This window comes from Sus scrofa, chromosome 3 (assembly GCF_000003025.6).
Source record: "Sus scrofa isolate TJ Tabasco breed Duroc chromosome 3, Sscrofa11.1, whole genome shotgun sequence".
In the NCBI taxonomy this organism is placed as follows: Eukaryota; Metazoa; Chordata; class Mammalia; order Artiodactyla; family Suidae; genus Sus; species Sus scrofa.
Window position 1 is genome coordinate 114,077,556 of NC_010445.4, and position 23,003 is coordinate 114,100,558.

The 23,003-nt window shown below is 37.3% G+C and overlaps 1 protein-coding gene across 12 annotated transcripts in view; it reads right to left on the reverse strand.

The window, feature by feature from the left end:
- Positions 1-23,003, reverse strand: part of NCOA1 (nuclear receptor coactivator 1) — a 253,867-nt gene that overhangs the window by 80,342 nt on the left and 150,522 nt on the right. For 11 of the 12 annotated variants that reach the window (XM_021085899.1, XM_021085898.1, XM_021085907.1 and 8 more), the window contains 3 exons: positions 21,287-21,392; positions 13,107-13,273; positions 4,623-4,720 (listed from right to left, as the gene is read on the reverse strand). In XM_021085899.1, coding sequence (XP_020941558.1) covers positions 4,623-4,720; positions 13,107-13,273; positions 21,287-21,375 — 354 coding nt within the window. In that variant the 5' untranslated portion in view covers positions 21,376-21,392. 12 annotated transcript variants of the gene reach the window in all.

Sequence of the window (23,003 nt, forward strand, 5' to 3'; positions counted from 1 at the left end):
CATGTGGTCACATTATAGCACAACAGAGGAATTCCTAAAGGTTAAGCACAGAATGAAGCACCCAAATCGGCAAAGTTGCCCATCTGGTTGTTGTTGTTGCTCCAAAAATGGTTGTTGTAGTAAAGGTTTCCTGGGAAAAGGCCACACGATACCTGAGCCAAGGCTTGAAGGACACAGAGCAGTAAATCAGGTGGATGAGGGGTAGAAAGGACATTCAAAACAGAGGAAACAGCTCAGAGGTTAAAAAAAAAAAAAGAAAAGAAATCTTGTATGTACTTGTCCTGTGTTATACTTAATAACAAAGTTTTTTGGTTTTTGTGGGTTTTTTTGTTTTTGTTTTTGTTTTGAAAAGGCTTCAGGGAAAAGCAACTAACAAAACAAAAACAAAACAGAATTTATCCTAAAAGCCACGGAGATTATTCTGAAGGCAATAAGCAAGACAGTGACATGATCTGCTCTAACAAGGATCCGTCATCAGTGGGTGTGGCATACAGATTAGAAGCAAGGAGACAAACTACAATGCTATGGTGATGCTCCAGTTCAAATGAGAACCTAAATATAGGCGATGGCAGTGGAAGGGATAGAAGAGAATTCCCCAGAGGCAGAATAAACAACATTTGGTAACCTCTAGCAGCTGTGGGAATGAGCACTTGGGGTTTCCTTCATTAACGACTTCAGGGTTCTGGTAGATAAGTGCCTTTCCCTAAGAAAAGGAATTAAAAGGGGAAAAAAGAGAGATCCGGGCTAAAGACAGACATGTGCAGCTTACAGGTACACACACTCTCATTTGTTTGCTTGTTTGTTCGTTTACTTGTTTTTAACTACAACAATTTTTCCCCTTCCATAGAATATCTGATTTCCTTTGAGGAATTACTTCTCCCCCATTTAATAAAGCCTCATGGGATTCTTAATTAGGCCACTGGGAAAACGTCCTCCCTAAATGGTACTCTTGATGAGAACCACAAAAAGAATGAATACGGTTAGAACACTTTCATTCTGCCAGCAGGGCACTGTCCAGATGGGTCTTTCGAAGAGACCTCTCATATAGTTTCTGCTTTCTGGCCTCCTTAAGATGCCTAGGTTTCACCTTATTTCCAAGCACTGTTCTGTGGTATCCAAAAGCATCCTAATAAACTCATATTTGCTTAATTTAGTCAGAATTGAGTCTGTTGCTTCAAATCAGAAAACCCTAATTAGTATTTTACACACACATACATGTGCACACACACATACGAGTCCATCATATAGACAAAGACACAGATGTTGATAAAACTGTCCAAGAAATGTGCACAGAATCAAAAAAGGAAAAAGAGCCATGGGCAGAACCCTGGGTGATACTAACATTTAAGAGGCAAGTAAAGAAACAGAAATATGAGAAAAAGGCTAAGAACTACCCAGAAAGGAAAAGAGACACTTTATAAAAAAGGCTCATGAAGAGTTTTAAGGAAGAGGGAAGCAGGTAGTCAAAGTCGGACTGGTATAAAATGAGGTAAGGAGGCCTGAGTGCACATGCAAGGTATAGGGAGACGTCTGTGACTAAAAGGGCATTCTTCTTGTGGAGCAGTGGGAAATAAAGGGCATTAAGAGTCAGATAAAGCAGAGCTTTGAACAAGAGGTAGAGGAATTTAGACAGCAAGGAACAATGGAGAATGAGGAGCTTTAAAACAAAAGCGCCTGTACTGATGAGTAGTTACCATGTACCAAGCAACAATCTTTGCTGAACATATGTATTCAACCACTGTGGTATATTTATTCTAATACCACTCTCTCTTTAAGTGTGAGGAAATTACTTCCATCACCTTTATTCTTACCTCATGCTACCTTTTTATGTTTAAAAAATGAAGGGGGAATACACTGAAATTGTTTGGTGAGAATTTCTCATGATACGGTAGATATGTGACCGCCTCTGAGATATGCAGATGTCCCATCTGAGCAAGTCTCTCCAGACTGATGTCGATGTTGGAAACGTTCTCTGTTGTCCAACACAGGAGCGCCTAGCCACAGGTGGGTACTGGGCATTTTAAACGTGCCTGGTGAGGCGGAAGCATTGAATGTTTAATTTCACTCTGAATTTGGGCCTTTGAATGTGTGACTCTCTTACTAAACAGTGCAGCTGTAGACTGCAGCCTGGATTAAGTCAATGAATAATCTTGGGGTGGCTTTTCTACCACTTCTCTTAACCACCCTGGCTTAGATCACAAAATTTAAGGCAAGGAGGGAGGGCTGGGAGATACAGAAGGGATAGAAAAGGTTGTCAATAAAGCCAACTTTTAAGTTTATGAAAGTTTGTAATTTTATTTCACAGTCTCAGTTTCACATATGTATCGTTCATAAACTCCCCCCCCCCCACAAAAAAACAAAAAACTAGTTCCTTGAAGTCAAGAGCCTAAATACATTTCTGTTCTGAATTTTTGGAATTTCTAATTTCATATTTTTTTTGTATTTGAAGATGTTTGCTTAATGACATGTGTAACGTTGTATTATAGTTTTCCTTTGATTTACAGTGGTTTTATAAGGGTAATAATTTCATCATCTAAAAACCTGTTTTCTTACAGTAGTTCTGAATGGATGTTTTCCTGTTATTTTCTGTTCACTGTAAAGTGCTGCAGACTTTCCTCATTCAGAAATAACAAACGGTTATATAAATTGAAGCAGCAGCAGTATTCTCTGGCTCTAGTGGGGCTGTTTCCAGTTTGTGGATAATCTATTTGCTATCCCTGCTCTTCTCTGTGGTTTCTGAAGAATGCGTGGTAAAGCCAGGATTTAAATGATTACCGTGTCTCTACAGGAACCCCAGAAATCACAACCTCTATACCTTATACTTTTTGGTATCTCAAATGGCATTATATGCCAAAAATACATTTGATAAATATTTAATGAATTGAAAGGAGATAATAAAGTTCTTAGGCCAGTTTTAAATTTAGTGGCACTAAGACGGCAGACAGAACCGCTTCAGAAGAACTAGAAGATAATGACATCCTACAGAAGAAAGGGGGTAAGCAGGTCTTCCAGGAAGAGCCCAAGGATAACCAAGCAGCGGGAAGAGATGGAGCAGAGGGGAAGGAGCGTAAAGTACTTCTTTCTTTCGCTATTTTCTCTAACAGCTTATATTTTAAACATTCATAATACAGCAAAGCTGAAATAATTTTGCGGTGAACTACTGTATATCCACCACATAGATCCTACCATTACCCTTTCTACTATACTTATTATAACAGTTTCCAAAAAGTAGGCATATGTCATGCAATCGATTTAAGGGGCTGTAAAATGAAGAAAAACATCAAGTCTGTCACATGTAGTAGCTTTCCCCTTTCCCAGTTACATGTGTATACACTCACTCAGAGAGTAGTTTCTATCCAGTTTCAGTGCCCAATGCCTTTTAGATTTTACAACTCTATAAAACATGTGCTCATTCCCCTAATAAAACGTCATTAAAACCAGGAGTCTAAAGTAACAAAGTGCTTGTAGAACATGTAAAGGAAATAAAGAATTTAGATTTTGAGTGGAAGGTTGCTAGTATGAGAGTCAAAAACATTTAGCAACCTATTAAGAGGACAGGAATGGAGTATGGGAAGAAATTCAAGCAAGAAGCACATACTTGGGTGTCATCTCTAAAATAATAGATGAAGCAAATGACATCACTTGGGCTAAAAAACCAAGAGTGGCATTTTGAGAATGTTCTCACATTAGCAGTGTTGGTGGAGGGAATTACGGTTAATACACAGAGGAATGGTTAGGGTAATAGGAAAAAAGTGTATAAACGAAATTCAAGAGGCCTATACAAGTCTGAGTTGTTAGGAAGGCTTCGCTAGAAAGGAGGGCCCTGAGGCAGGACAAGGAAAGGAGCATTTATTTATATATTTATATTTATTTAAGTACATATATGTATATAATAAACATACATATATAAAAAATAAAATTAGGCCTAGAGTTAGAAAGGCCTAAATTGTAGGGACTGAATGTGTACGTGCACACACACAGACGCGTTTTTAAACATTCATGTATGAGAGGGAACACAAGGTGATGAGCTTGCTTGGAAACAAAACATCTGTGTTGAGAACAGAGGGAGTAAAGAAGAGACAGGAAAAAATGGGTGAAAATTACACAGTAGTTACAAAGTAATTCAAGATTAAAAATTCTTCATTTTAAAAAGTCTGAAAGAGAGTTGTTAAACTAGTAAGTTCTCTTACAATGTTTTATATAAATAATTAAAAATTTTTAGTCAGAAAACTTCAAACACCTACTGCAATAAAGTGAGGTATCTCTTACTCAAAAGTGAAATACTATGGCAGAAATTAGCACTAGCTAGCTAAATAATTCTAAAAGTTTATTTTCCCAACTAGTCCTAACTACTCTAGAAACAGCAAAGCCAGACAGTTAATCTGCAGTTTTCAATCTGACCATTAGAATGCTTTTCTGAAAATTTCTCATGTTCATTATTCATATTTAATTCTGAAGTAATAATAACTGTCAAAATAGTTTCCAAAATCATTATTAAAAGTTCTTTAAAACTTTACATGTTTTATAATTTATTAATTGCATGGAAAACATGAAGATAAGGAAAAAACCCAAATTAGAACAAAGGTTTTGATCACTTTTTCTGAGACAATGAGAACAGCTACCTCCAAAAGAAGAGGTCCCAAGGATTCTTTTTCTATCACCCCTTGACTACTCGACGAGATATCTGATTTCTGTACTTCATCATCAGTTGTTGATTTCTCTGTAACAAAGAAACAAAAGTCCACATCCAAAAAGAGCTAATTTCCATAATGGCAAGTTTATGAATACATAAATCCACCTAATTTCAGATTCAAATAACATTTATTCTTTACCTAGACACCTTCACATTTAATCTTAATTATACTCATTTTTTGGATGATAAAAACTGAGGTTCACAAAGGTTAAGTAATGTGTCCCAAATTGTATAAATAAGTGGCAGCAGGAGGATGTGAATTCTGACCTATCATGCCCAGTGTTCCAACAAATGGAGAAAATAGCCTTAAAAAAATCTAAACCAAAAGAAAGACATGGATAAATTTTAAAAGAATAATTATTTCCTTTATTTTTTCTCTTTTTCTGATTTGATAAACTGCTATTGAAGACAGAGTAAAGATAAGTTGCTATGAGCCTCTATGAACTAGCTAACGTATCACATTCATGTTATGATGATCTGATTGATAAAACTTCAACTGCTAAATAATTTGCAATTTTTTTGTGTGGTGATGTTGAAAAATCCATCCATTGTCTTAAAGTAGCAGCAGACCTATATAAAAGTTTCCAATCTGTCAGACTTAGTTAGCTCACCAAAAACCAAATATGGTATTATTGAACAGAGATTTATTTTTTCATTTTAAAATACGAAATATTCCAAATATACCAAAAATACAAAAGTGACATAGCACACATTTCCACCATTCATTTTTCATAGATGTAACATTATTTGCTTCAGGTTTTCCCTTTTTAAATAAATATAAAGCTTCAGGAAAAGAGCTATAGCTCTACCACCATTCTTCCTCTGTCCCTTTTCAAAAGTAATCAGTAATCCAAGCATAAACATTTCTTAGCATATTTTTATATTTCAACTACATATGCATGATTTTATGAATATATTATTTTTTGTTTTAATGTTTACATAAGACACAGACTTCCCACTCAATATTATGTTTGAGATTTAACTACACTGATACATATGAATTTGACTCATTCATCTGAACTGCTGTATAGTATCATACGAATAATCCACAGTTCATTTCCTATTCCCCTGCTGGTAGACCTTTTGACTACTATATCCAGTGCTGTAATAAATTATTTTCAGTATTTCCTCTTTTGCATATTTGTGAGTTTCTTTAAGGTAAATACTAGAATTGAAGTTGCTGGATCACAGGGTCTATGTATTTTCAACAGTATTAAGTTTGACAAATTGCTCTTCAAAGATGTTGTACCACTGGTAACATATGAGGGGTTTTGTTTTTCTTTTCGTTTTTTTGTTTTGTTTTGTTTTGTTTTTGTCTTTTTAGGATGGTACCTGTGGAATATGGAGGTTCCTAGGCTAGGGGTCTAATCAGAGCTATAGCTGCCGGCCTACATCACAGCCACAGCAACGCAGGTTCTGAGCCATGTCCACCACAGCTCACGACAACACCAGATCCTTAACCCACTGAGCGAGGCCAGGGATTGAACCTGCAATCTCATGGTTCTTATTTATTTATTTATTTTTGTCTTTTTGCCTTATCTAGGGCCACTCCCGCGGCATATGGAGGTTCCCAGGGTGGGGGTCTAATCGGAGCTGTAGCCACCAGCCTACACCAGAGCCACAGCCAGAGCCAGAGCAACGTGGGATCCGAGCTGCATCTGTTACCTGCACCACAGCTCATGGCAACGCCGTATCCTTAACCCACTGAGCAAGGTCAGCGATTGAACCCGCAACCTCATGGTTCCTAGTCAGATTCGTTAACCACTGCGCCACGACAGGAACTCCAGCAACCTCATGGTTCTTAGATTTGTTTCCGCTGTGCCATAACAGGAACTCCGAGGGTTTCTGTTTTTCTGTATGCTCACTAACACCTGATTTCACTGTAGCTTTTAATTTTTGCAAACCGAGTGCAAACTATCTCATGTAGTATTTATACTAACTGCTTTAATGAAATATAATTCATACAGCATACCACTGATGTATTTAAAACATACAATTCAATGGTTTCACAGAGTTGTGCAACCGTCATCACAATGCATTTTAGAACATTTTCATCACCCCAAAGAGAAACCACATACCCTTTAGCAGTCACTCCTTAATTTCCCAACACTTCTAAGCCCAAGGGAACTACCAATCTACTTTCTGTCTCTAGATTTGCCTATTCTGGACATTTCATATAAATGGAATCATATGTGGTCCTTTGTGACTGGCTTCTTTTGCTTAGCATAATATTTTCAAGCATATGTTGAAACATTTATCAGTACTTCACTCCTTTTTATTGCTAAGTAACATTCCAATGTATAAGTATACTTCATTTTTTTAAAGTGGAAAATCTTTTTTTAAAATTTTATTATCATTAAAGTATAGTTATTTACAATGTTTCATCAAGTTCTGTTGTACAACAAAGTGACCCAATCACACACATTTCCCTGTGCTGTACAGTAGGCAGTAGGATCCCATTGCCCATCCATTCCAAATATAATAGTTTGTAACCCTCAAACCCCCAAAATGCCCATCCCTCCCACTTCCTCCCTTGTCCCCCACTCCAAGGACCCCAAGTCTGCTCTTTTTGGCCATGATTTGTTTTTGTTTTTTGTTTGCCTATTTGTCTGTTATATTGAGATAGGATCATCTGTTCCATATTTTAGATTTCACAAATAAGTGATATCATATGGTATTTGTCTTTTTCTTTCTGGCTTATGTCACTTAGCATGAGTCTCTAGATCCATCCATGTTCCTGCGAATGACATTAGTTTGTCTTTTTTTAATGACTGAGTAATATTCCGTTATGTATATGTACCACATCTTCTTAATCCATTCATCTGTCGATGGACATTTAGGTTGTTTCCATGTCTTGGCTACTGTGAATAGTGCTGCTATGAACATAGGGGTACATGCGTCTTTTCCAATGAAAGTTTTGTCTGGATATATGCCCAGCAATGGAATTGCTGGATCATATGGTAGCTCTATATTTAGTTTCCTGAGGTATCTCCATACAGTTTTCCATAGTGGTTGTTCTGATTTACATTCCCACCAACAGTGGAAGAGGGTACCCCTTTTCTCCACACCTTCTCCAGCATTTATTATTTGTTGACTTGTTAATTATGGCCATTCTGACTGGTGTGAGGCAGTACCTCATTACAGTTTTGATTTCTCTAATAATTAGTGATATTGAGCATTTTTTCATACGCCTGTTGGCCATCCGTATGTCTTCTTCGGAGAAATGTCTATTTAGGTCTTCTGTCCATTTTTTAATTGAGTTATACTTCATTTTATTTGATTAGTTGATAGATATATAGGTTGTTTCCACTTATTTGCTTTTTGTGAATAAGACTGCTATGAACATTTATGGACAAGTTTTTGTGTATAAATGTTTTCATTTCTCTTGGGTATATACCTGCAAGTAGATATGCTGGGCCATATGGTAACTCTATGTTTAACATTTTGAGAAACTACCAGACTGTTTTCCAAAGTGGACGGACAAATTTACATTACCACCAGAAATGCATGAGAGTTCCAATTTCTCCCATTCTTACTAATACTTGTTATTATCTTTCTTATTATAGCTACCCTAACAAGCATAGAGCAGTCTCTCACTGTGGTTTTTACTTGTATTTTTCTGATGGCTAATAATATTGAGCATATTTTTCATGTGCTTTTTGCTTGTTTATATGTCTTTTTTAAGGAACTGTCTATCCAGGGCCTTTGCCTATTTTTTAATTGGGTTATTTATTTTCGAATTATTATGGCATAAGAGTTTCTTATTTAGTTCTAAGATGTACTTCCTTCCTCATTTCATGTCTTCATAACATTAAGACAGGTTTTTCTGTTTGTTTGGTTTTGGTTTTTTTTTTTTTTTTTTTTTTTTTTTTTTGCTTTTTAGGGCCACACCCACAGCATATGGAGGTTCCCAGGCCAGGGACAGAATCGGAACTACAGCTGCTGACCTACGTACACCACAGCCACAGCCACGCAGAATCCAAGCAACAACTGCGACCTACACCACAGCTCCCGGCAACACCAGATCCTTAACCCACTGAGTGAGGCCAGGGATCGAACCCGCAACCTCATGGTTCCTAGTCAGATTCGTTTCCGCTGCACCACGATGAGAACTCCTGGTTTTGTTTTTTAAATAGTTCTAAACCATAAGCCATCAGGTCTGAGTACATTAAGTAACTACTCGTGAAAAGCAAAGCACTTAAAATTTTAGGCAAAACCTAAGGCAGGAGTGGCCAGATGACACTGAACAGAAACGGCAAGCAATTTGAGTCCTGACCTTAAAAGGAAAGAAGCATGCATGCCTTCTCGTTTTCTTCTTTCCCCTTCTTGTCAGCTGGGATGTGGACGAGGGGAGCCATGTCTGATCACATCAACACCATAGGAATGGTACAGCAAACGAGACAGAAGGAATCTGAACCTTGACGCATACCTAGATTATCTCATTAAAGCTACTGGTACTCTGGGTCTCTTGCTCTAGCAGCCTTGCCTGTATCCTAACAAATACACTCCATATCTCTCAATGTGCTTATTTGCTATATCCTGACCATGTCCATGTTATACATAACTTATTACCATGCTGTAACGAGAGTTAAGAACTTACTTACATCAACCATTTAGACAAACATTTCCTCTCTTTCCATCCTCACAGTATAGTTAGAATAAATTTTAGAGCAGTCAATATTTGATATCTATGTTACCATGGCTGTATAAATATAGTTCACAAATGAGTCACAGTATGGGCTATAATTTACAATTCTCATATTTTATGTTTTAGTTTTTCTGTGAAGTCTGGCTCATCTCTAAACTCTCCTCCAAACTGAAAAATTCCTGTCAATTTGGTCAGTCAGCAAATACTCTATGTGATCCATTTTTTCCATGGAAATATTCCTCCTAGAGGCCTCTATCCCCCTGCTTCAGTTAGGACTGGCTACTTTTTTGGTCTGCTGCTCAACTGTGGTCCTGGGTCTCCTTTAAGTTTCTTTTGTTAAGATTCTATACTTTCCCTTCTTGGCTAGATTAAGAGCCTATGTGTCCCCTTCTTGGCTTCCTACCCTGGTCTTGAGATAGATATTTCCAGAAAAATAAACAGGAAGTAACATTTTTGAGGCTCTGAATGTCTGAAAATGTCTTTATTTTGCACTCATACTTCATTTGGATGAATACAGAATTCTAGGTCCAGAATTCTCATTTTCTGTGTTCTTATTTGAAATCTGGACCCATCTGAAAATAATTTAGTATGTAACTTTTTTTCTCTCTCGTTTTTTCCTGTTTGGTGCCTGGAAATTATGCACTAATGTGAGTCCCTCCCCCCCTTTCTTTTTTATTTGCTGTGCTGTGCACTACACATGCACTTTCTATTTGGAAACACATATCCTGTAGTTCTGAGATTTTTTTTTTTTTTTTTTTTTTAAGGGCCACACTTGCAACAGATGGAGGGTCCCAGGCTAGGGGTCAAATCACATTTGTAGCCACTGGCGTATACCACAGCCACAGCAACGCAGGATCTGAGTTGCATCTGCAACCTACACCATAGCTCATGGCAACACTGGATCCTTAACCCACTGAGCAAGGCCAGGGATTGAAACTGTGTCCTCATGGATACTAGTCAGATTTGTTAACCACTGAGCCATGATGGGAACTCCCTGAACATTTTTGGGGGGACATAATTTCTTCCCTTCTATTTGGTCTGCTGCTTTTCTTCCCCCTGAGATTAATGATATGTTATTCCTCCTGTACTGATCCTATACATTCCTTATTCACTTGCTTTCCACTGCTTTTTATTTTACTTTCTAAGAGATTTCTTCAAATTATCTTTCAATAATTTATCTTTTTTTTTGGGGGGGGGGAGTGCTGTGCCAGATACAAAAGTTCCTGGGCCAGGGATTGAACATGAGCCACAGGAGCAGCCTCAGGCACAGCAGTGACAATGCTGAAACCTTAACTGCTAGGCCACTTCCAACACTTTATCCTTTTATTAAATGAAATATTAATTGAAATTCTACGATGTACCCAGGAACTGCTTTAGGTATTGAAGATACAATGGTGAACAAACAGAAATTTGTCCCCTCATGAAGCTTTAGTGAGGGCAGGCAGACAATAACAAAACATGTAATATGTTAGATGTATAAAAATACTGTGGGGGTGGGATGGACTGGGAGTTTGGGGTTAGAAGACGCAAACTAGTACATTTACAATGAATAAGCAATGAGGTCCTACTGCACAGCACAGGGAACTACAAGTCAATCTCTTGGGAGAGACCATGATGGAAGGGAATATAAGAAAAGAAATGTATATAGATGTTTGACTCGGTCACTTCGCTGTATAGCAGAAACTGGCACAACACTGCAAATCAACTACATTTTAATTTAAAAAGTAAGTTATGAAAAATGCTGTGGGGAAAATAAGTCATGGAAGATGTAGAGAGGTGGGGAGGGTGCGTGGGTGTGTGTGTTAGATAAATTAGTGAGGGAATCAATTGAGAAAAAATATCTGAACAAAAAGGGATGAGGGAGTGAATCTTGTGTGTATCTGGGGAAGAGCATTCTAGACAGAGGGAACAGCAAGTGCAAATACCTAAGGCAGTGTGTGCCTGGGATGGTTGGGGCAGAGGGTACAAATAGGTAAAGAGTAAAATACAAGGTAATGGGGTAAAGATTTTTTCAGCTCCTCTTTTTTTTTTTTTTTCAGCCATTTCTTGGGCCGCTCCCACGGCATACGGAGGTTCCCAGGATAGGGGTCGAATCGGAGCTGTAGCCGCCGGCCTACACCAGAGCCACAGCACCGCAGGATCCGAGCTGCATCTGCGACCTACACAACAGCTCGTGGCAATGCCGGATCCTTAACCCACTGAGCAAGGCCAGGGATCGAACCCACAACCTCATGGTTCCTAGTCGGATTCGTTAACCACTGCGCCACGACGGGAACTCCAGCAAATGTTTCATTTTATAGCATTGTATTCTTGTTGCATAGATGAAATACCTTCCCTTTTGTCTCTGAGGGACTGTCTGATGGCTTTACATTTTCCTTTGCTCCCTGAGAGTTCTTTTTCTGTTTGTTTCCTTGATTTATTCTCTTTTATATTACAGACTTTCCTCAATGATCTGGATTTTTTTTTTTGCTCATTTTTTTATTAAACAATTTTTATTATAGCTGATTTACAGTGTTCTGTCAATTTCTGCTGTAGAGCAAAGTGACCCAGTCATACATATATACACTCTCTTCTCCTCACATTATCTTCCATCATGTTCTATCACCAGTAATTGGATATAGTTTCTGATGCTATACAGTAGGACCTCATTGCTTATCTCTTCTAAATGTAATCATTTGCATCTATTAACCCCAAACTCCCAGTCCATCCCTCTACCCCCCCTACCCCTTGGCAACCAGAGTCTGCTCTCCATGGATTTTTATTCATAGTAAAAAGCAAGGTACTTAAGTCCTGATTGGCAGCTGTGAGAAAAGTGGGGACAAGGCAAGAAGCTGATTTTTTTCATTTAGGGATCAATTGCAACTGTCCACATCTTTGTGTCTTTCCTTTTGGACTGCTCAATTTTCCCAGAGGAACCCTCCCACCTTCAGCTGAGGGAGTATGAGTCAGGATATCAGGGTTTCCAGATTGAGCAGGGAAGGGGCCACACAGCCTCATGCTGGCTCTCCCTCTTTAAGACCTACAATACCAGTTTCTCCTGTCTGCTAAGTTAGTTGTCACTAGACTATCCAGCCCCTAAAATCCGAAAAATCATATCACCTTAACCATTTAAAACATACTATTTATTCGTAGTCTTTTCACAGCGCTGGCATTAATCTGAAGCTCTTTGGGGTCTATTCCTTCTGTTACTTGTGCTCTCACTCACTGTAGATTACTTCCTCATTTGTCATGTAAATTCAGAGCATAAAATCTCCGTCAGAATCTGATGGGGCCAGGTACGTGTATGTTCTGAGTGCTTTGCCTCTGTTTTTGGTAGGCAACCCAGGGATGGTGTGGGGTCCCCAGTGAACAGTGTAAATATAAGCCATAAAAATAAATCAGTTTTCTCAAAGAAGATTGTTTCACCCGTGCAGAGTCCAGGTAGAGACAAGCTTATTACTCAGATGGAGGGACTTTCCTACCTCTGAATTGCTGTCTTTCAACTTCAAGCTAGAGCCTCAGGTCTGACACCATAACTTGTATTTTCTGACTTAATCCCCTGAGTCTCATAACCTTTCGAGGCAACCAATTTTCAAGATTACAATAAGCCACTTTGCGCAAAAGGGCCTCAGATTTACATTCTAGAATAAACAGCACCTAAACAAAAATGTTCATTTAATGAAATTATGAATTTGAATGCAATTTCTTAATAACAAAACATAAAATCACACATTGTAAATATCTTAATCAAGTGCACAGCCACAGGGTTTTTTTGGTTTGTTTTACCTTGTTCCATTCTCTTCATTAGCTGTATCTGATCGACTGTCTTCTTTAATATCTTGCATTTGTCTGGTTTTACACTCAAGCTGTCAATGTCACTGATGTTGGCAGACAGTAACTCAGCTAGCTCTTCTAAATATTTATTTTCTTGTTCCCTGCGCCTTTTTTCAGTGCTGTTACACAAAGAAAATCCAGTTATTTTCCTTCTCTGATTAAGTATTTAATATTTACATGTTTATAGAGATTCCTATTTTTATCTAGAATATAAAACCAGATTTAAATTTGTATCTAAAAAACAGATAACAGTATTTATTGAAGTGGAGAAAACAATTCTGGCTAAAATACATGGAGGGAATGTTTGCTATCACAGATAGATTCCCCGAGTGATGTGTATATATTGAATATTTCAAATTACCAATGAAAACTGCATACCAAAAAAAAGCATAGTACATATAACTAACTGCTTTTGAAATCATTATAGAAAAATCTGAATTTTCAAATAAGTTTCTTGTAAATTAAGCAGGCAGACTGCACCAGAGTTCAAATAAATTATAATCAGGAATTTGATAAAGTCTTGATTCTTATCACAATTAGCCCATTAGTTGGTCCTCATCAAAAGGAAAAAAGTACTCATCAAAAAAGTAAAAAATAATAAATCATAATTAGAGATAAAGGTACAGAGAACAATGTTCTTTGTATACAACTTTATTGTAAACAAACAGAAACAAACATCTATTTATAAGCTCCCATTAATACAATAAATAAAACCAAACTCAATTTGAAGATAACCTGAGCAAATAATAAGAACAAAAAATAACAGTGCAAACAACTAGTATTGTACATTTACTCAGATGTATTAAATGAGTATTATTCATTTTTGTTTTTCAGTCTTTACCTCTCGTTTACTTTAGTCAGCAGGCACCTTGCTTTAAATAATACATATAAAGACAGCGAAGTATTACTTCAGATGAAGTATTACTTCAAAATAGATCATTTTCTATTATCAAATTAAGTAGCTCTTAGTTTTATAAGCAGCAATCAAAATCATTTGACTGCATATAAAAATAGTAGAAAGAAGAGAGGAGAAGAGGGAAAAATCAGTTGCTAAAAAGCTCTTAATTGGAAACAATTAAAATATTTACTTTCATAATTAAAAAACTATAAAAATGAGAGCATTTATATAACATAGTAAGTTGAAAAGAACCAAGTCAACTAATCAAATGTATTTACTTACATAAAACAAGAACAAAATGACACATATCCCAAAACAAAACCAAATCTTAAAATTGTAACAATCACATATTCAGTCTTTAATTCCTAATCTTTCATTACTGAGGAATTAATCCCATTTTACTTAGTAAAACTTTTATCTTATAATATCCACAGCCAAGTATGTATAGCAAGGTAATTTGACAAATTTCACACCAAGGCACTGAATATGAGGCATGAAGAAAAAGAGTAACAGACTTTATAAGACTAAATACATGTAAATTTTAGGGAACTCCAGCTCTGTAAACTGATAATGTTTTGGAGGACATCGGATTTTACCTTAGAGAAACTAGCAGATACTAGACTTAGTAGATTCAGTCTAAAGTATGATTTGTTTAAATCTATGGGTCTAAATTCCAACATGAGTAAATTGGATTCACTTGGTGGAACTCCCAAATCTGTTTTTAACATTAAGTTTTATGAAAAACTGAAGTGCTTGAAACCACTGCAGAGTAAAAGAAAAATAAAAGTAGTAGAGTTGGGCAGGATCAGACAGAGAAGTGACAAAGGAAGCAAGAAGCTAAAAGCAATGAAATGGTAAGGTGCCTATAAAATGACATAAGAATGAAACTAGGAAAATCACCATGCAGTGAAGTAACTAATAAACAAAAAAAGAAAATGAGAGCAGATTTATTCAAATAAAGTCAAAACTGAAGGAAGGGTGGAGGTGACAACTCTAATGGAAAAGAAGTCTTCATTACATTGGGCTCCCTACATTTCTCCTCTCATTAACCTACTTCATTTCCATTTATACTACATATATGCTTGTTAGTGCTACATTGAGTTAGCTTCTCATATGTCTTTTTTTCTTCACCTTTTTAGCTTTTTCAACAAATACTCCTATACTTTCATTAAGTGCCAGATAATAATGTACTGCGTGTGTCTTGGGAATCCAGGAGTAAATTAGACACAGCCCCCAATAAGTGGGAAAACAAAGAAAAGCAGCCATTAAAAGATCATGTGACAAGTTTATAATACAATAGGAGCACACAGAGATGGCATCTAGACCGAGAGAATGAGATGTCTAAACCCAGCGGTAGGGAGAGACTGGTTTCCTAGAAGAAAAAAACCTAGCTTTTTTAAAGGTAAAAGTGAGAGTGAAAATAAGCAACTGAGCACCATTGAACTACAGAAGATTAGAAACAGAAGGGCAAGAGATGAGGTCTGGGCCCGATCACAAGGGCTCTTGCATATACTGTAACAGAGCATGGCAGACTGCTTAAAATACAGCTCCAACTTCCTCTGTCACTTCCTAGCTAAGGTACCCTGGTCAAGCTACTTAACAGCAATTTAACTTCTTTAAGCTTACATTTCTTTATCTGTAAAATAAGGATAATGACACTAATTACCTCTTAGAGTTTTGTGGGGATTATACAAGATGACACATGTAAAATGCTTGGCAGAGCTCTTGCCATAGACTATTCCTTCAGTAAATATTTCTACTATTATCACTTTGATTATGATTATTTATTTTCAGGGCAAGGGAGAGCCCTAAAGTGTTTCAAAAAGAGAATGAGTGGCATGACTAGATTTGTAAGCTCCTTGAGGATGGGAAGCATGTTTCACATTTCACTTACATCTTTAAAGCATCATGCACATGGTGCTGGTTGAATAGCAGGCATTTCGTAAAGCACTTGAACTGAATTAGAAATGTTAAATAAGCACAAAGAATAGCTACCCACCATTTAAAGACTGGTGTTTTAATCCTCATTCTCCTAGAAGAATTAAGAAATGGAGAAGAGGGGAGTTCCCATTGTGGCTCAGTGGAAACAAATCTGACGAGCAGCCATGAGGATGCGGGTTCCATCCCTGGCCCTGCTCAGTGGGTTAAGGATTTGGCGCTGCCACAAGCTCCAATCTAGCATTGCTCTGGCTGTGATGCAGGCTGGCAGCTGTAGTTCCAATTCGACCCCTAGCCTGGGAACTTCCATATGCTACACCTGTGGCCTTAAAAAAAAAAAAAAAAAAGAAAGAAAGAAAGAAATGGAGAAGAGGCAATAGGAAGGAAATGTGGGAGATCTCAACCCACCAAACAATTACTCAGAAACTACCCTAGCTAGAGCTGTACAAAGGGCTGGCAATACCTTGGGGTCTTACATATGCTCTTTATGATTAATTAGTTTGCAATCTGGGAAGACAGCATATAAAAACAAAACCAAAAGAAACACAATAAGGTAGTATTCATGTATAAATTCATCAATTTCAAAATCACGAAATTTTGTTTAACCATATCAAAAAATCACTTAATTAAAACTGAAGCCCATACTTATAAACTAGAGATCATGTTTTCAAATAATTTAAAAGCAAATGTGCAAAGATAATTACCCTTCAGACAACTAAGAGAAAAATCTATAAAAATTTTAATACCTGTAATGTGATTATGTACACATAAACACACACACAAAAAAAAATCAAAGAAAATCTACAGATAAACCATTAAAAACAAAGAAGAAAGCTCAGAACAATGGATGGATATGAGATCATTACTCCCAAATCATTAGCATTCCTAGACTAGTAGGTGCCAATTAGAAAATGCAACAGACAAAATGATACTTCTAAAGGCAATAAAAATTCTATGGTATCCTGGAATACATCTAACTAAAGATGGGCTAGGCATTCAAAGAGGAAAATTATAAGTTATAATTGAAGAAGAGTGAAGACTTGAAAAGCCTTTATATGCATTAATAAGAACACTCTAGAAGCTAGAAAATAAAAATGTCAGTCCTCCCCAATTTAATCTATAAAAGTAAATGGAATTCTAATTCAAATCCTGGTAGGATTTTTTTTTTTTAAACTGACTCTAAAATCTGTATAGAATAGTTCCCTGGTGTGCAGCAGGTTAAGGATCTGGCATTGTCACTGTTGCGGCCTGGATTCAGTCTCTGGCCTGGGAACTTCTGCATACTGTGGGCATGGCCAAAAAAACACCAAAAAGTTTTTTAAATTAAAATAAATAAATAAATACAATCTGTATAGTAGGTCAAGGACCAAAAACAGGGAAAACAACTTTGAAAAATAACAAGGAAGAGTGACTTGCCCCTTTAGCTACCAAGGCAATTGGCATATGAAGTTCAGAATCAGTTCTCTATCCATGAAGGAGCTTGGTCTCTGATAAAGGTAACAGCATTAAAAAACAAAAAAAACAAAAAAACATAAAAGCAGGGAAAGGATATGGTTAGCCACTGATGTTCTATATAGATAAAAAAAAAAAAAAGAATCAGGTTCCTATATTATATCATACACAAAAATAAATTCTCCATTAATTAAAACTCTAGGAGTTCCTGTTGTGGTGCAGCGGAAACAAATCAGAATAGGAACCATGAGGTTGCAGGTTCATCCCTGGCCTCGCTCAGTGGGTTAAGGATTCAGCATTGCCATGAGCTGTGGTGTAGCTCGCACATGTGGCTCGGATCTGGCGTTGCTGTGGCTGTGGCGTAGGCCGGTGGCTACAGCTCTGATTAGACCCCTAGCCCGGGAAACCTCCATATCCCACGGGTGCAGCCCTAAAAGGACAAAAGACAAAAAAACAAAACTCTAAATGTATATTAGAAGAAAAGGTATAAAAATACATTTAAGGCCTTGAAGTAGAGGGAAAAAAATTCCTTTTTTTTTTCCTTTTGCTTTTTAGGGCTACATTCGTGACATGTGGAAATTCCCAGGCTAGAGGTCAAATTGGAGCTGCACCTGCCAGTCTACACCACAGCCACAGCAATACAGGATCTAAGCCACATCTGTGACCTACAATACAACACAGCTACAGCAATGCTGGATTCTTAACCCACCGAGCAAGGCCAGGGATCAAACCTGCATCCCCATGGATACTAGGATCATTTGGATCCATTTCCACTGCGCCACGATGGGAACTCCAAGGGAAAAAAATTATTAAACAAATCCCAAAAAAGCTTGACACATGAAAACCCTAGGTTCTAAGGTATGTCAACTGACTCATAAATGGAGTTAGACTAGGAAAAGATATACAAGCAAAGAAAAAAAAAGTAAATTTTAACTAGAAAATTTTAAATAACTTAAAAATAAACAGCAGAAATATGGGCAAATAAAAAAATCATGATCAACTTATCTGGTTATCAAGGACATGTACTTAAAATTATAATAACCTCATACTCATCAGATTGGCAAAAAGTTAAAGTGAGGAGAAAACAGTGCAGGTAAAGATGTGAGAAAAATGGAACTCTCAATACTTGTCATTTGAAGAACAATCTAGTAATTACCCAACTAACATAAAAATATACACAGATCCTAAAGAAACTCTTAAGTATAAAATAGGAGGTGTGTGTGGGGATGTTCATGTTCACTGTAGCGCTGGCTCTAGGGTTGAAGATTGGTAACAAAAAGATTGTTTGTTTACTCATAGGAAATGTCTATCTGTAGGGAAACAGATTTTTCAAATGTGGCATATCTGCGTAACCTAATATTTATTAAAAGTTAACAGAACTGGAGTTCCTGTTGTGGTGCAGCGGAAACGAATCTGACCAGGAACCATGAGGTTGCGGGTTTGATTCCTGGCCTCCATCATTGGGTTAAGGATCTGACATTGCCATGAGCTGTGGTGTAGGTCGCAGACACAGCTGGGATCCAGCATTGCTGTGGCTGTGGTGTAGGCCGGCAGCTATAGCTCCGATTGGACTCCTAGCTTGGGAACCTCCATATGCCGCAGGTGTGGCCCTAAAAAAAAGCCAAAAAAAAAGTTAACTGAATAAATCTAGGTATCTTTATGACTAAAGAGCTATGCTGGAAAAGTATACTGTAGAAAAATATATACAGTATTATATAATATATAAATTTAATAAACATTCTATATTATTCACACATATATATGCATAATTATTAAAAACAAATTAAAAGAATTAGAGACAAGTTGAATTAATCATCAATCCTTTTAACTACTTTTATTTATATAAGACTACAAATATGATAAATTCTAATAAATTACTAAGAACATGGCAAAATATTATCAATTACATATGGTGAGTATATGTAGTTTCCTACTCTGTTCTTTTGTAGAGTAAAAATTTTTCCCCACATAAAAACTTAAAAGTTTCATTTATTTATTCTTAAGTTTTTCTTTAAGAAGGACTGACTTATGGGAGTTCCCGTCGTGGCGCAGTGGTTGACGAATCCGACTAGGAACCATGAGGTTGCGGGTTCGGTCCCTGCCCTTGCTCAGTGGGTTAACGATCCGGCGTTGCCGTGAGCTGTGGTGTAGGTTGCAGACGCGGCTCGGATCCCGCGTTGCTGTGGCTCTGGCGTAGGCCGGTGGCTACAGCTCCGATTGGACCCCTAGCCTGGGAACCTCCATATGCCGCGTGAGCGGCCCAAGAAATAGCAAAAAGACAAAAAAAAAAAAAAAAAAAAAAAAAAAAAAGGAAGACTGACTTACGTACAGATATAAATAAAAACATTAACTTTGACCACACAACCTGGATTGTGTCTTGGTATCAGCACTCCTCCTGGCATCTGGTCACTTACTTACGACTACAAGCACTTAGGGTATCATCTCTCTCTGACAGTTCTCTGAGCTCATGCAGAGAAATAGTCGCTTTTCTTTCTCCAGCCTGGATTCCTGGCACTTTCCGGTAAAAATTCTTTCTTTGTCCCAGCATGAGAAAAAAGTATGTAATGCAATGACAGAAGAGTCTTCTGTCATTTTACGCTCCACATCAATGTTTATTAGCTGGGGCCATATTGCTTTCCCTGTTCCCAGAGATATCTGATAATGTTTGGAGACATTTTTGGTTATCATAACTGATATAAAGGTGTAACTGACATGTAGTGTGTAGAGTCTAGGGTTACTACTAAACATCCTATAATATATAGGACAGCTTTCCACAACAACGAAGTATTTTGCCAACTATGTTAACAGCGTGGAGGCTGAGAAATCTTGTTCCAGATCCTCAAAGGTGAATGGAGCAAAATCCCCACTCCTCTCTTTTCAGATAGGAAGCTACTGTTTTGATTTTACTGAGGTTCCTTCTTTATCTGGCACTTGTTAGAGTCTCCTTAGAAATAATTATCTTTTGGGAGTTCCCGTCATGGTGCAGTGGAAATGAAACCGACTGGGAACCATGAGATTGCAGATTCGATCCCCTGGCCTCACTCAGTGGGTTAAGGATCCTGCGTCGCTGTGGCTGGTGGTGTAGGCCGGCAGCAATAGCTCCGATTAGACCCCTAGCCTGGGAACCTCCATATGCCAAGGGTACGGCTCTAAAAAGACAAAAAAAAAAGAGAAATAATTATCTTTTGCCTATTTAAAATGACCATAATCTTTATAACAGATATTTAATTTCATAGATTACTCATTCTTTAAAATCCTGATATTAAACAATGTATTTCTTTGTTCCAATATTACCATAACATTCTGATAGCAGTTAAAGACATACAATGGATTTATTTATTCATTTGCCAAGTATTTCTGTGTCCTTAATAAGCCACACATTGTGCTAGGAACTAGAGATTAAAATGGTGAGCAAGAACAAAGTTCTCACCACATGGGGGCTTAGCATGTAGTAGAGAAGACAGGGGATTCATGAAATAAGCACACAAACTAGTGAAAACCTGAAATTAAGAATTACAGCTATAGAAATACGTGTGAAATGGACACATGAATGGGGGAGAGTTGACCTAACAGTTATGGAAAGAAGAGACGGCTCTTTTACGGAAGTAATGACTGAACTGGTATTTGGGAAATGCATAGGTGTTGACTATAGGAAAACTACAGGGAACAGGCTGGTTAAGGGAGCAGCATGTGTAAAGGCCCTGCGGCAGGAAGAGAACACGGTGAGTGTGATGGACTCAGGGAAGGCCACTGAGCTTGGAGTAGATGAAGCAAAAGCTTTAAGTGACAATGAAAATGATAAAGCAGCTCTGCCAGAAATAGACTAAGAAAGAAGTGTTCCTACCTTGATGCCAATGTGTCACATGGTGATCCTTTTCTCTTATGTGAGTCTGGGTTAGCAGGGTCAGATGAACTGTCCCCAAGGCCACTCATGTTGAAAAACTTCACACCTAAAAAGGAGGAAAACAATAAGAAATCCACCCTAATGAACTTTCCTACCAAGGGAAGAGAAAGCTTCCTTAGGTTAGAAAATATCTAAACGATGCAGTCTCTCAAAGGATAGACAATTACAGCCATCATAAAAGCATCAACATCTATACAAAAGCATAGAAGACATCAGCTATTTGGTGTTTCTACACTTTCTTTTCTGTATCTATAAAATATAATTAGTCATCCTTTACAGATCACAGAAATCAAGCAGGAGGAAAATATTGTTAGAATAATTAAACAGATGAGATCTTTTAAGAGAAAAAAATCACTTCATATGTAAACATAAAAACTATTAACTGGAAGTCAGAGAAATTATTTTTCAATTTATTTTAGACTATTTTGAAAATGACTTAAAACCACTTTCACTCATAAGGCTTAGGATTTTATATTTATAGGAAGAGAAATAATACACATATGATTAAAGTTAAAGCACTGAACTAGACTTGGATTTTGAATTGTACTTACCAACTCTGAATTCTATACTCCTAACCTTGTGTTCATGTAGTCAGGCGACAAAGATCAAATGTTTAGTCTATGTTAGGATCTCGGTATAGATGCCAGAGAACACAAAGTCATTTCCCCTAGCATGCCAGCCAGGTCTCTCTCTTACAAGTTGTGCCAGTTAGTGACTGCACTTAAAGATCCCTTCTGACCTGTCCCTATCAACCACTACTCTCTACAGAATCCCGAATGACACTCAGAATCTTATCTCTAGCCTTACAGTCATCACTCCGTCTTGGATTTTATTAGTGCCAAATAACACATGCCTCTCATTCTCTTCCACTCCATCTACCCTTGTAAAAGGAGAGGAAATTATTGTTAAATGGGAAAAAACTTTAACTTTTCCTTAAATTCTAAAATTATTAAATAACTACAGTGCTGCATGTTAGCAGCCATGCTTGTAAAATATAAGGAATGTTGAGATCCGTAAGAACTTTTCATATGGCTTTAATTAATATGTGAGTAAATCCTTTTTTCTCTAGTCATAAAACTTACTCTGTCTTTAGCACTTTCTCAGTACTAAAGATTATCACATCCTTTTTTTGGTATAAAAATAATACTTGGAATTCTAATCATAAATTTATTATTCCCTGTAATCCAAAAGGCACATTTCTAATTTTTCCATATTGGAAGTATAGGTCATGAAAATTTCCAACTCCTAGGACTGCAATCTTGTAATTATTTCTTACTCTTTCTTTTACTCCTCACTTTGTATTGGTATCCATGTCCTATCAGTTCATTGTTAACAGGAGATCTAACAATGTCCTCTCCTTCAGTCTCAGACACAGTTATGATCCTCATTTGGAAGCAAATACCTCGTTCGAGATTCATGCAAGATCCTTTTATCTTGCAATTGTTTCTCAATTCCAGTCACACTCACTTCTAATGTGTTTTATAAACAGCAGCAAAATTATTCCTGCTCCAGTGGCATTTTCAGGAGATGAGTCAGTTTGATTCCCCTCCTGGAGCATGGTGGTTAAAAGCACAGGCTTTAGGATCAGAAAGGTGTTGCTTAATCACTACCTGCATATTCTTGGATGAAGTGCTTAATCTCCATAAACCTACTTCCT